Consider the following 11,257-nt stretch of genomic DNA (forward strand, 5'->3'; position numbering starts at 1 on the left):
CCAGCACCTCCCGTTCCCTCTCCCGACACCTCCCTCCCCCAAAGGCGAACGGGAGTGCTGGAGAAGGCGTAACGGAGGCCACCACGGGCGCCTTCCCGCGAGGAGCCCGCACGGAGCTCAGCGGCGAGCTTTGTCCCTTTTCCAGGCCGGGGCAGAGCACCGTGCGAGCACGACCGGTAGCGCCGGGGCCGAGCCGAGGAACACGTCCGCGCACCGCACCGGGCCGCGTCCCTTCTGGAACCTTCCCGCCGCAGCGCCGCACGCGCCAACTGGCGTCCCGCGCCCGCCCTGGGAAGCTGGGCACTCGCCGCTTTGCCATATATGGGCACGGCCGGAAGTATTTGCGTCATGGCGTTGGCTCGTAGCGTCTCCGCGGGGAGCGGGACGTCACGTCCTTGACGCGCCCGCCGCGCGGCGCCCTGGCAACCAAACAGTAAACACAGCGGCGGGGCGCGGCGGCCGGCGCGCAGGCGCGGCGGGGCGCGCACGCAGCGGGCATGGCGGCACCCGCGCGGGAGCAGGCGCAGGCGGCATGCGCCCGCCGGGCCGGGGGCGGCGGTGGGGCCCGCGCGACCCTCCTGAGGGGCGGGCTGCGGGCCCCGCGGCGGGGCGGGCCCCGGGGACGCGGCTCCTGCGCAGCGCGGAGGGTCCGGGGAGGGCCCGCCTCAGCGCCGCTCCGCCGCCCGCCCTTCGCCCGGCCCGACGCCGGGAAGCTCGGCGGTGATCTCAGGTACCGGCAGTGGTGCCAGCTCGGGCCCCTGCTCCCGGCTGTCGGGGGCAGGAGCGCTGGAGGCGAGGGAGGGTGTGGGGGGGGGGCGCGCAGAGGAGCGTGCGGGGCCTCTGCCAGCATGGGAGCGGTCCTGGACCCGCAGCACCCTCCTGTATCCGGGGTTGCTTTGCTGTGCAGCCGTTCTTTATCCTACTGTAAACGCGTTTAAGGCTCTTCATATTGTTTTACAGCTCTACAGTTTGTAATTCGCAATAACAATTGCACTATTCCATGGCGTTGTGTTGCAGTTTCATTTCTAAGAATTAATTACACTGCTGCCCTCGATGGATCCCATCCTCGATGGCATCGGGAGCACAGGAGGCGTCAGAAGTAACACGAGCATTACCTGCTTGTCTTATCTCATTCCATTGTTTAGTTTCACAAAGCTCTGTACTGATATCTGTGTGATGTATCAGATACAGCTTATAATTGAAGCACATGCATGTAATCCATTCCAAACAGAGATTGCTGCATTATTCCCTCTCGTGGTTCTGTTGGAGTGAGTGGCAAGATTCCCACTGATTTAACTGAGATTTCAATACAGAGTTCTCCAATGGTAGGAAAGCAGATAAGTCATATTCGTGGCATGCCATGAATTTTACATAGCTCATCCTGAATTCTGGATTGTCCTGGGCTGAAGGCAGGGAGTAGGGCTGGGGCCTGGGGTTAAGCATACAGTGTCTCACCTAGTGCCACCCCTGAGTTTGACATCGCTGCGTAACAAATGCAAAAGCTGACACTCGTGCTTGGCACTTGCTGTCACTGCTGCTAGCAAGGAAAGCCTCAGTTAAGCTGCAGGACTGCTGTCCCTCAGAACTCACCACTAGATTTTGCCTCAACCTGTCCAGTGATCATGAGAGATGATGGGGCCAGGATCACTCCACCTTCTTCAGGGGGCCCATATTTTGCGTGACTATTTTGGGTCTCTCTACACCCCTGCTTCTCCCAGCCTCTCTGCTGAGCGTCTGGTGATTTCAACCAGCATGCGTGGGGTCTCTGAGACCCCTGAATTCTCTGGCTCTGAACCCGATGGTCTTTCAGCAGAAAGTGGGTTATCATTCCAGATTTACAGACTTCACAGGGTAGCTTGTCACATCAGTCTCAAGCTCTTGCAGCTACACCTACATGTCTGCTTCAGGGGTCAGCGCTACCATGTATTTGCAGCGCCTGGGTGTTGCCCTTGTAAACCTGAGTGGCAATGTGAAAGTAGCTGCTTCTCAGTGGGTGGCATCTCAGTAGCAACTGGGGTCATTCTTCATCAGTTGTCAGTGCTGCCTCCAGCTTAGTGTTGGAAGACGGGAAGCCAAGCACGTAATATTTGTTTTTGCACAGGGCAGGCCTTGTTGAGCAAGCTGTGAAGCTGCAATAGGCGCTGCTGAGATGAGATACATCCTGTGCGTGTTCTGATTAGGGAAGGGGTGAAGAAAGCAGAGCCTGCTGCAGTGACCAGGAAATGTGGAGTTAGTTACACAAACCCAGCCCTGAATGCCAGCCTGCAGAGATTGCTTGAGAGCACAGTGTCAGGGTGGCCTTCAGCAGGACACAGGTGCCTACACATGGAGAAAGGGGTTCTCAAGAGCTGAAGCAACAGGGCTGGAGGCCATGGGGGAGGTCTTGCTACTCTGGTGGGTCTCTTCATGAGCAAGCATTAGGGAGGGAGCAGACACTGCTCTGCACACAGGGGTAGCCAACCCTAGCTACTGTCCTGCCAGAGGCAGGTTTTGCTTCACAGGCAGCAGGAACAGCAGAGGGTAGCAGCCCCTCTAAAGTAAATCAGTGTTGCATAGACGCTGGGGAGCAAAGTACATTCACAGTGCAAGGGGGCCATGTGCCATAACTCTCATTCAAAGACATGGCCAGCTTTAATAATAACTGAGAGGCGAGGGAAAGGTCAGCAGTTTGACTTATGCCACTCAGCCCAAAGTGAGAAGAAAGTACATGAGCATTTCTCCTCCCCTCATGGCCAAAAGAAGACACCCCATAGCTACTCCTAGAGGAGTCAGACCAAGTCCAGGGCAGTGCCCACCCCTCCCTAGGTAGGCTGAGGCCCCCCTGCAAGTGAGGAGGTGGGAGATGGCCTCTTTGCTTGAGAGGCACAAACTCACCTGCCCCTTTTACCTCCTTTCCAGTGAAGCCTCCAGCTTGCTGCTGAAAGGCCATAGCAAGTTACACAGAGGAACAGGAGCAGACCAAACCCTGACAGGTAGAAGAGATAGGCAATGAGGATGGGTGGGAACAGCAAAGCCACAGCCAGCCCCTACCAACACCAGGACAGGCCTGGCCTTAAGTATTCCTGCCTCAATGCACCAACACCTCAGGCTGCTAGCAGCAGTCTGCTGTTAATAAAGCCCAGCTTAAATTAGAGGTTAAGGGACCCCTTTAGGCACACAAGGAAGTGATGCAAAAGGTAACACAAGGACAGCTCCAGCAGTCAACTTAAATGCTTTTATTGACAATGCCTCTGAACAATAATAAGCAAACAATGCTTAAGTTTCATCCAAATTCACTTTCCACATGTCAAAAAAGACCTCAAGGTAGAAAAAAATAAAATAAAAATATAAATATCTGAGAATCCATCTTCATAAATAAATTAAAAACACAATAAAAACGTTTTCATGGAAAACTTATGTCAGAACATTCAGACCACCTCAACAATGCATGATCAGTAAAGTTACAATGAACATCAATGTAGAACTACAGTACATGGATATAGCTATTTACCTACCTACTAGAAAATAAAATATAGTCTCTTTCCCCCCCACGTAAGATGGGTCATTGCTAAGTCATCAGAACACGATATTGCCAGGAACACAGTAGTTATTGTTAATCAGCTGCACTAGATACGAGTTGGAGATACCCAGCACCAGGTTAAATTCCAATTATTTAAAACCAAGAGATTAATTAGTTAATGCTAGTGATACTAAGGAGGGGAGGGAATCACCTACCCAGCCATGTGGGACATGCTACAGACTACCAGCTCTCATGGATGGGCCATTGGGGACAAGACAAACTCCATGCGATTTGCTACATCTCTGGAAGAGGTACGAGGCCTCAGTGCGGGGCGCTCTGCCAGGCCCCGGGGCACCAGGCCAGGGGGATGGCGGTGACGGGGCCCTCCCCAAGGCCCGGGGAGCCCCATGGGGCGCAGCGGTGAGTCCGTGGGGGTGCGCGGGCAGGGGAGGGGGCCCGGCAGGTCAGTCAATGCTGGAGCCCCTCACAAGGCCAGGAGGGTGGGGGAGCTGAGGGAGTCAGACGAGGGCTCGTTGCTGCTGCTGCCCTTCCGGTGCGCAGCAGCACAGCTGGGGAAGGCGTCCGCCTCGGGGTAGGTGAAGACGAAGGTGGAGGTGTAGGTGCTAGGGCACGGGGTGCACGTCACCACAGGGGTGCAGAGCGGCTCCAGCTCACTGCTGGTCCCAGCAGCCAGCGACTCCCAGTCCGAGGCATAGAAGGACGAGGCCCCAGGCAGGTCCATGTCAGGCACGGAGCGGGAGGCCTCCCGCGGCCCCGTGGAGAAAAGCAGCTCGTCGAAGGGCTCAGCCTTGAGCTCCAGCCCACTGCTGCCAGTCTCCTTGGGCGGCACTGCCGGCGGCGCCTCAGCCATCAGCGGCAGGGCAAAGGCAGCCTCCTCGGTCACGGCAGGGCTAGGGGTGCCTAGGTCAAGCGCGGTGGCAGCTGCCAGCTCCTCAGAGAAGCACAGCTCCTCAGGCATCTTGCAGGCGGGTCGGTGAGCCGCCAGGATGAACTCCAGCTTCTCCTTCTCCTTCAGCAGGTTAGCTATCTCTGCCTGCAGCGCAGACTTCTCCTCCTCCAGCTGGTCGGTCTCCTGCAAAGAGAGCGAGCGCGGGGCTGTCAGCCAGGGCCGGCGCCACCCCCGGCTGGAGGCCCGCTCTTCTTACCACACGCACCCCCCCACCCCGAGTCCCGCTCTATCCCGGCCGGCACTTACCGCCTGCAGCGTGTCAGTGAGCTCCCGCCGCCGGTTGCGGCACTTGGCCGCTGCCATCTTGTTCCTTTCCCGGCGGATCCTTCTCTTCTCCTCCTCCTCAGGGGACAGCTGCGGGCAGAGAGAGGCCGCTCAGTACCGCCGCCACGCCTGCTGCCTCCCGGCCGGGGCAGCCCACCGGCCGCGCCCCCTCCCATATCCCCAAATAACCCCGGCCCCCGCTCACCTGCTCGACTTTACCCCTGCGGCCGATGCTTTGCCCGCGGCCGCCCGGCGCCTTCAGCACGGCGGGGCGGGAGTAGGCAGCGGGGGTGGGCGCCGACACGCCGTACGGGTGCCCGCGGCTCTGGGAGGGGGCCACCGAGGAGATGAGGGTGGGTTGCACCAGCCACTGCAGGTCGGGGCTGGTGGAGATGGCCGTCACCGTGGGCACGAAGCTGGCGCTGGAGACGGCCAGGTCGGTGCAGAAGTCCTGCGGGACAGGAGGTGGGGGGGCTGCCGTCAGCGGGGCGCCCAGGCCGCTCCCGCCGCCCCCGGGGCCGCGCCGCGCTGCCAGCGCCGGCTCCACACGAGAGCGGCCTGTTATAAATATCTCTGACGTCCGCGCTGACGCAGACGCTGCTCCGGAGTCTCCTCAATGAACTCGCGTTTTATCAATGAAGCCGCTTTACACACCCGCCGCAGAGCGCGGCCCGGGCCACGACTCCCCCCGCCCGCCCCGCCACGGCACCGGAGCCGCTCCCCACGGCCAGCCCCCAGCCTGGGGGCAGCCCTCCGCGGCCTGCCCTCCTCTGCGGGCACCGCCGGGCCCTGCGCCGCCCGCTCCTGTCCCGCGGTCCGGTCCCGTCCCCTCCCGGGCGCTGCCGCCCCGCGATGAGGGCACAGCCGGCGTGCCCAGCACCTCACCTGTGGGTTGACGGGGGAGCCCATGCTGGAGAAGGAGTCCGCCGGGGAGGGGTAGTAGGTGAGGCTGTCCCCAGCCGGGGAAGCGCTGCTGCAGCGGGAGGAGGGCGCCTCGTACTCTCCGGTGAAGCCCTGGTACATCATGTCGGATCGGTACGCGCAAGCCGGTGGTGCGGGGTGACGCGGCGGTGTCGGAGCGTCCTTGGGGAGGAAGCGAGGAGGGGCCGGCTGCGAGCGTCCCTCTGTCCGGTGCGCGCCGCGCGTCTCTCCGCTCCACTGCTGGGGCTGCCTCAGCTGCTGGAGTACCGCGCCGCGCCTCCCTTTTATACCCTCCCGGCGACGTCACTGGGGACGCGCCACCCGCGCCCGCGGGGGGGGCCGCCCGCCCTACGCCCGCCCCGCGCCGCCTCCGGGGCCGCTCCGCGCGCCACCTGCCACCGCCCCCCGCGGAAGAGAGCCGCGACGAGGGACGGGAGGAGGCTGCTGGGGCGGGGGGAGCCCCGTGGGCGGTGCGGAGGGGGCTGGTAGCGGGGTTCCCCCCCCCGCGCAGAGTGGTACGGCCGGGCTCGGGAACCCACTGACGCAGATATCCTTATATGGGATACATCCTGTGCGAGGGGGCGTGACTGACGGGAAGCGCTCCAGGCTGCAGCCAAGTGCGGCGGGCGGCGCGCGGGACGGGACGGGACGGGACGGGACGGGACGCGACGGGACAGCCCCTCCCCCCTCCTCCTTCCCCCCCGGCCCCCCCACGCCTGGCGAGACCCCCCCGAGAGCCCCGGCGTTGCCCCCGCGGCCGCCGTCCCGCCGCAGGTGACCCGCTCCCCGGGGGGCGGCGGTGCCGTGGCGCGGCGGGCCCCCTCGCAGCCCCACCGCGGAGCAGGGTGCTCGAGAGCCGGGCCCCGCAGCGGGCCTCGCCCTGCAACTAAAACTCCGGTCCCCAGCACAGAGCAGGGTCTGCCCGTAGCTGGGCACGGGGGCAAGGTGGGCCCTGCCTGCGGAGAGCCTGACCTGCCACTTTCCCTGTGGCGAGGAACGTGTTACGCTCGTGTAGCGCTACTTACTTGTCTATCATGTATGCAGAGGAATAGTCCAGAGCGAGGGTAATGGCACAGGGTGTTGGGAAGCCCTGCCAGGGAAGCCTGGGGGGCCGCAGCCCCCCCGGAAGGTTGGGAGAGCTCCGGCTCAGGGGTGCTGGGACATCCGCCAAGGGCATGGGCAGGGGGCCACCGGGAAACCACCGGCGAGGAGTGAGGGGTGAGGCTTGTCCTTTCCTCCAGTTTGGGTTTTGTTTTGATCCTTGTTGCAGCGAAGCCCGGAGACACCCACCCACGATGGGGTTGTCAGGCAGCCCTGGCTCAGGTCAGGCTAAGGTGGGAGCCAGACCGCAGACTCGCCTTGCACGGGAGCCAAGAGATCGCGGCTATAGATAGTAACAGGGAAGCTGCAGCAGCGAGCGTGTTTACAGCAACAAACAGAGCCTGCAGCGCAGTCTCCAAGCAGGAGCGTCACCCAGCCAGGCTGGGATCCTGCTGGCAGCCTCTCCCGCTGTTTGAGCTCATGGGCTAAATGCAGCGCCTGATGCTGCTGCTGTTGCTGTTGCTGTGCGAGCAACCTCCGTTCTTCGAGATCTGGGCCACGGGGGCGGGAGAACTGGGCCAGCTGCTATTTCTGAGCTGCCCGTCAGAGCGGAGGGGACAGCCAAGGACTGCCGCAGCTCACGGCCTGTACCGCGCCCTGGGAAAGGACCCTCGGGGGCCAGCGCTGCCTCTGGCCAGCGCAGCGCCGGCCTGTGGGCTGGCCCCTCTCGGGGCAGGCGTCAGCCACCCCAGGTCCCTGTGCTGCCGGGGGCTCCCTGCCCTGGCCAGCACCCCCCATGCTGCTGCCGGGGGCTCCCTGCCCTGGCCGGCGCTCCCCCATTCTGGCTGCCGAAGCAGTGGGGTGAGCATGCCCCGGGCTGCAGGCAAGGAGGTTCCCCCTCAGCATTGCACAAGGGAGAGATGTGCCAGCAAATTAGCGAAGACGACCCTGCCTTCCCTGCCAGCAGCCCTTTCCCCAGCAGGGCCTGAGCTGACACGCTGGTGCCCAGCACGGGTGAAAGCCTCCAACGCAGTTTCAAGTCGCAGACATTTGCCAGGCACATTTCAGAAACTCCCCGCTTAGCCCCGCTGCTGTCTACAGGCTGCCCCAGGGTTCCTCTAGCCAAACTGCCCCCCTCTGGAAAAAAGGGTCTGGAAATGAGGGAGGAGGAGGACCCACTCCACCAGAGCCCAAATTATTTTTGTGGTGCCCATGCAAACCATCTGTTGCCATTTCCACTGGTGACCGAGTGTGCTCTGTTTGTACCAAATGGAAAGTGCACAGATGCTGCACATTTCTAACACGTGGAGGCAAGGAAACAGAGAAAGCGAAAACACATGACGTGGGTTTGTTTGCTCCGAACGTGTGGTGCACACGTTTTACCGCAGCCTGTGTGAGAAATAAAAAGAAAAGGGAAGCAAGCAGTACCGCAGGGACAAAGCAGAGTCAGAGCACAAACCTTCCTGCCCGGGTGACGGGGTTGCCCTCACCAGCATGCTGCTGGAGCCTGACGAAGGCTCCTTGCCCCCGTCACAAGCCAGGAACAGGCAGAGGTGTTCAGCCCTTCCAAAATAGCATGACCTGAGGATGGACCATGAGTCCATTGAGCCCTACAACATTATTAAACTTGTACATCCAGGGCCAGCAGGGTTTTGCCAGGCTCTGGCAGTGCTCAGCTGGGCCTCAGCTCTCAGGGTGCGCCACTTTAGGGACTGGGACTCTCCCCAACCCAGGGGTAGGCATCCCCCATCCCAGCATGATCCTTTCTCCCAGCTCCAGACAAGCCCATGGCATGGCTGCGTCTGTGGTGGGGAGGAGTAGGTGGCTGCTGACCACACTGGCAGGGAGATGGCTCTTCCCAGATGCCTGGCCAGACAGAAAAGGCCATGGTCTCTGCACTGCTTGGGTATCGCAATGGTGCTGCCAGGGCAGAAGGACAGCATCCATCCAATGAGGATCTTGTATTGGGTACCAATGGGCCCCTCCATCTGCCTGGCCCCACTTTTCCTCCTGCCAAGCAGGGAGGTGGTAAAGATTGCAGCTCCTGGGCTTACAAAGGAGCAGTGAGCTCCCCAGCCCCTGAGTGCAGCATGGGAACTTGGCCCTGCTCTCACACCCCTCCTTCACCTGAGCTTGTGCCTGAGCCGGAGCTTAGGAAACCGCAGCAGAGAAGCACCTGAGGCATGTGGGCCAGCGCAATCTGCACAGCCAAAACCCACTTCGGGGGCAGGAGATGGCTGTGCCTAAATTTGGCCACTCATCAGGGGAAAGTTCATATCAGCAGCGTGGCACTTTGACAGCCATGTGACAGCCCTGACCCACCCTCTGCAAGCAGCACTGGCCGCACCGTGGTTCCATGTTCCCTATCCGGGCACACACTGCAACAGGCATCTGCCTCCAGCTAACCAGGGGCTGCTGGGGTGGATGGGAAGGAGACCTGGGGGCCAGAACCCAGCAGCAGGGCTGGCATGCAGGGGACACTGCTGCAGGGACCAAAAAATAGCTTGTCACTGTAAAATACCCCTCTGCACTGAGAAGCCACCACTGCCTGGCCACACACCATGCCCATACCATCAGAAGATCCATGCAATAGCCTGAACACCCATTGTGGTACAGACTTCATGGGCAGGCTCCAGGGCATTAGTGATATTCCACCTGCACACACCTGCACACCCGCTGTTCCCAGTGTCCCCTGCCACATACTCTCCCAGTGCAGAACAAGGGACCCCCTCTGCCTGTCTGGCCCCAGGAAGGCTTGTGGAGCTGGGCAGGAGCGAATGGGATGAAAGAGCGGGAAAGGGCTCTGATAAACCAGTGGTGGGGGCCTGTCCCCCCTCTTTGTGTGGCCGGGGAGCAGGGGCTGGAAGAAGGGCCTTTAGCACATTACCCAAGGGCCTGAGCTCCCCACATCTAGCCTGGGAGCCTCCATGAGGGCAGGGTTCCCACCTCTGCTGGTCTTTAAAATGCAGCGCATATCCAAAGCAAAGTGTAAATAGTAATTAATAATCACAGCCGCTGGGTGTGTGACAGGGACATCCTAAAGAATAAACACTGCAAGCAGAGACATCCCGGCATCTCGTGGTCGTGCAGCCGCATGCCACGGGCTGCCAATTACTGCAGAAGACGCCGTCGAGCCCTCCACCCATTCTCACCACTCTGCCTTCTGCTTTCACCTGCACCATGGTGGATGCTAGATCGCCAGGCAAGGCTGCACCTCACTCCATGCACTCACAAAACCCTGTGCCACTCACAGCCAGCAGGTCAAAAGGCAGCTTCTCTCAATGCGGCACTTCCTCTGCACCCCATTGCCCTGGGGCCGGGCTGGCAGCCGTCACCACACGAGTGAGGGTTCATAACCCAGAGTAATTCAAGCACAAAGTTCTGCAGCTACAGCTCCTGCTGCTGCCGATGCCATCCCTTTGTGTGGCACAACAGAGCCGGAGCACCGCTGCCAAGCTGCCGCTTATCTCCCAGCCGTCTCCAGTGCCATAGGCCCATCCCAGGGCATTGTGCATGGTCATGGTTATAACCCCAGGGCACAGACCAGCCAGGAGGAGAGGAGAGGAAAACACCTGAAACTAGATGACCCGTACATTTGTGGAACCACTCGACATTTAGAAGTGAAATCCCAGAAATGAAAGGCAAGAAGCTTGCACTCGGTGAGAGGCAGCACGTTCAAACCCAGTGATAGACAGGCTGATGCAGGTCTTTTCTGATAATCAAAATCTAAATGAGGCAAGCACAGCTGTGCTTTCCTCATTGGAACCCCGCAAGGAGCCTGCAATAAAACCCCACGCAATCAAGAGAAAGCTTGGGCTTCTCATTGCATCCAGGAGCTTTCTGGAGGTGGCGGCTGGACTGCCCCATTGCACAGGCTGCCTCCTTCCCATGGGGCTGGGCAGCCGCCAATATGATTGTGCCATGGAATGGGCTGGGGTCTGGGTAAAAAGGGGTCCTGTTCCTCCATCGGTGCGGTGGCTCTTGAAGAAAATGGGCCAAGGGTGGCAAAGGAGGAAGTGCTGAGTGAAGGAGGAAAAAGGCCACTGTGCTTAGCAAAGGAGATTTTGTTGCAGGCGGAGAACAAAGCAGCAGAAGTGAAGGGAAGGGACAGGATGTTGAAGATTGTTTGGCTCAGGGCAGAAAGAAACCTTCTAATTGTTATGACTGGGGAGTGCTCTGGGGACCGGTTCAAGGGGACTCCGGACAAAGAAAGGATCACAAGGCTGAAGATAGCCCGGAGGGAGTGGTGCAGCCTGAGGCTCTGCCACTGCCTGGAGAAACAGCCCTGCCTCACTGGAGGTAGTCCCAGATCACCTTCCTCCTGTACCATTTGGTGTCAGAGACCAGCACACAGGGTGGGCCGGCCCGAAGGACAGCCACTAACACAAGCAAGGTCTTTTCTTGAGTCCTCAGCTCTCTCACAGTGACGGGGCTGTTGCAGGGACTCGCAGGGACTCACAGAGACTCAGCCCTGGCCTGGGGAGAGTCACATTCAGTTGCTGCTGATGAAAGGAAATGGTGAGATTTAAAAGCAAGGTGTTTGCTCCCTGCTCTGGCTGAGC

The 11,257-nt window shown here is 60.5% G+C and overlaps 1 protein-coding gene across 1 annotated transcript; it reads right to left on the reverse strand.

Annotated features, from left to right (window-relative positions):
• Positions 1 to 3,200: 3,200 nt before the first annotated feature.
• FOS (Fos proto-oncogene, AP-1 transcription factor subunit) lies at positions 3,201 to 5,924 on the reverse strand. The gene is made up of 4 exons (XM_030482451.1): positions 5,619 to 5,924; positions 4,939 to 5,184; positions 4,716 to 4,823; positions 3,201 to 4,592 (listed from the first exon to the last, which is right to left on the reverse strand). Exons 1-4 carry the CDS (start codon positions 5,757 to 5,759, stop codon positions 3,984 to 3,986), a joined length of 1,104 nt encoding a protein of 367 aa, XP_030338311.1. The 5' UTR covers positions 5,760 to 5,924; the 3' UTR covers positions 3,201 to 3,983.
• Between the last annotated feature and the right edge of the window lie 5,333 nt (positions 5,925 to 11,257).

Source organism: Strigops habroptila, chromosome 4 (genome assembly GCF_004027225.2).
Source record: "Strigops habroptila isolate Jane chromosome 4, bStrHab1.2.pri, whole genome shotgun sequence".
Lineage (NCBI taxonomy): Eukaryota > Metazoa > Chordata > Aves > Psittaciformes > Psittacidae > Strigops > Strigops habroptila.

Bases quoted from the DNA above. Each gene is read 5' to 3' on its own strand.
- FOS (XM_030482451.1), bottom strand. From the start codon at position 5,759: ATGATGTACCAGGGCTTCACCGGAGAGTACGAGGCGCCCTCCTCCCGC. The intron at 4,824-4,938 runs GTGAGCGGGGGC...CTCTGCCCGCAG, and splicing joins GCAGGGGTAAAGTCGAGCAG to CTGTCCCCTGAGGAGGAGGA. The intron at 4,593-4,715 runs GTAAGTGCCGGC...CTCTCTTTGCAG, and splicing joins TCACTGACACGCTGCAGGCG to GAGACCGACCAGCTGGAGGA.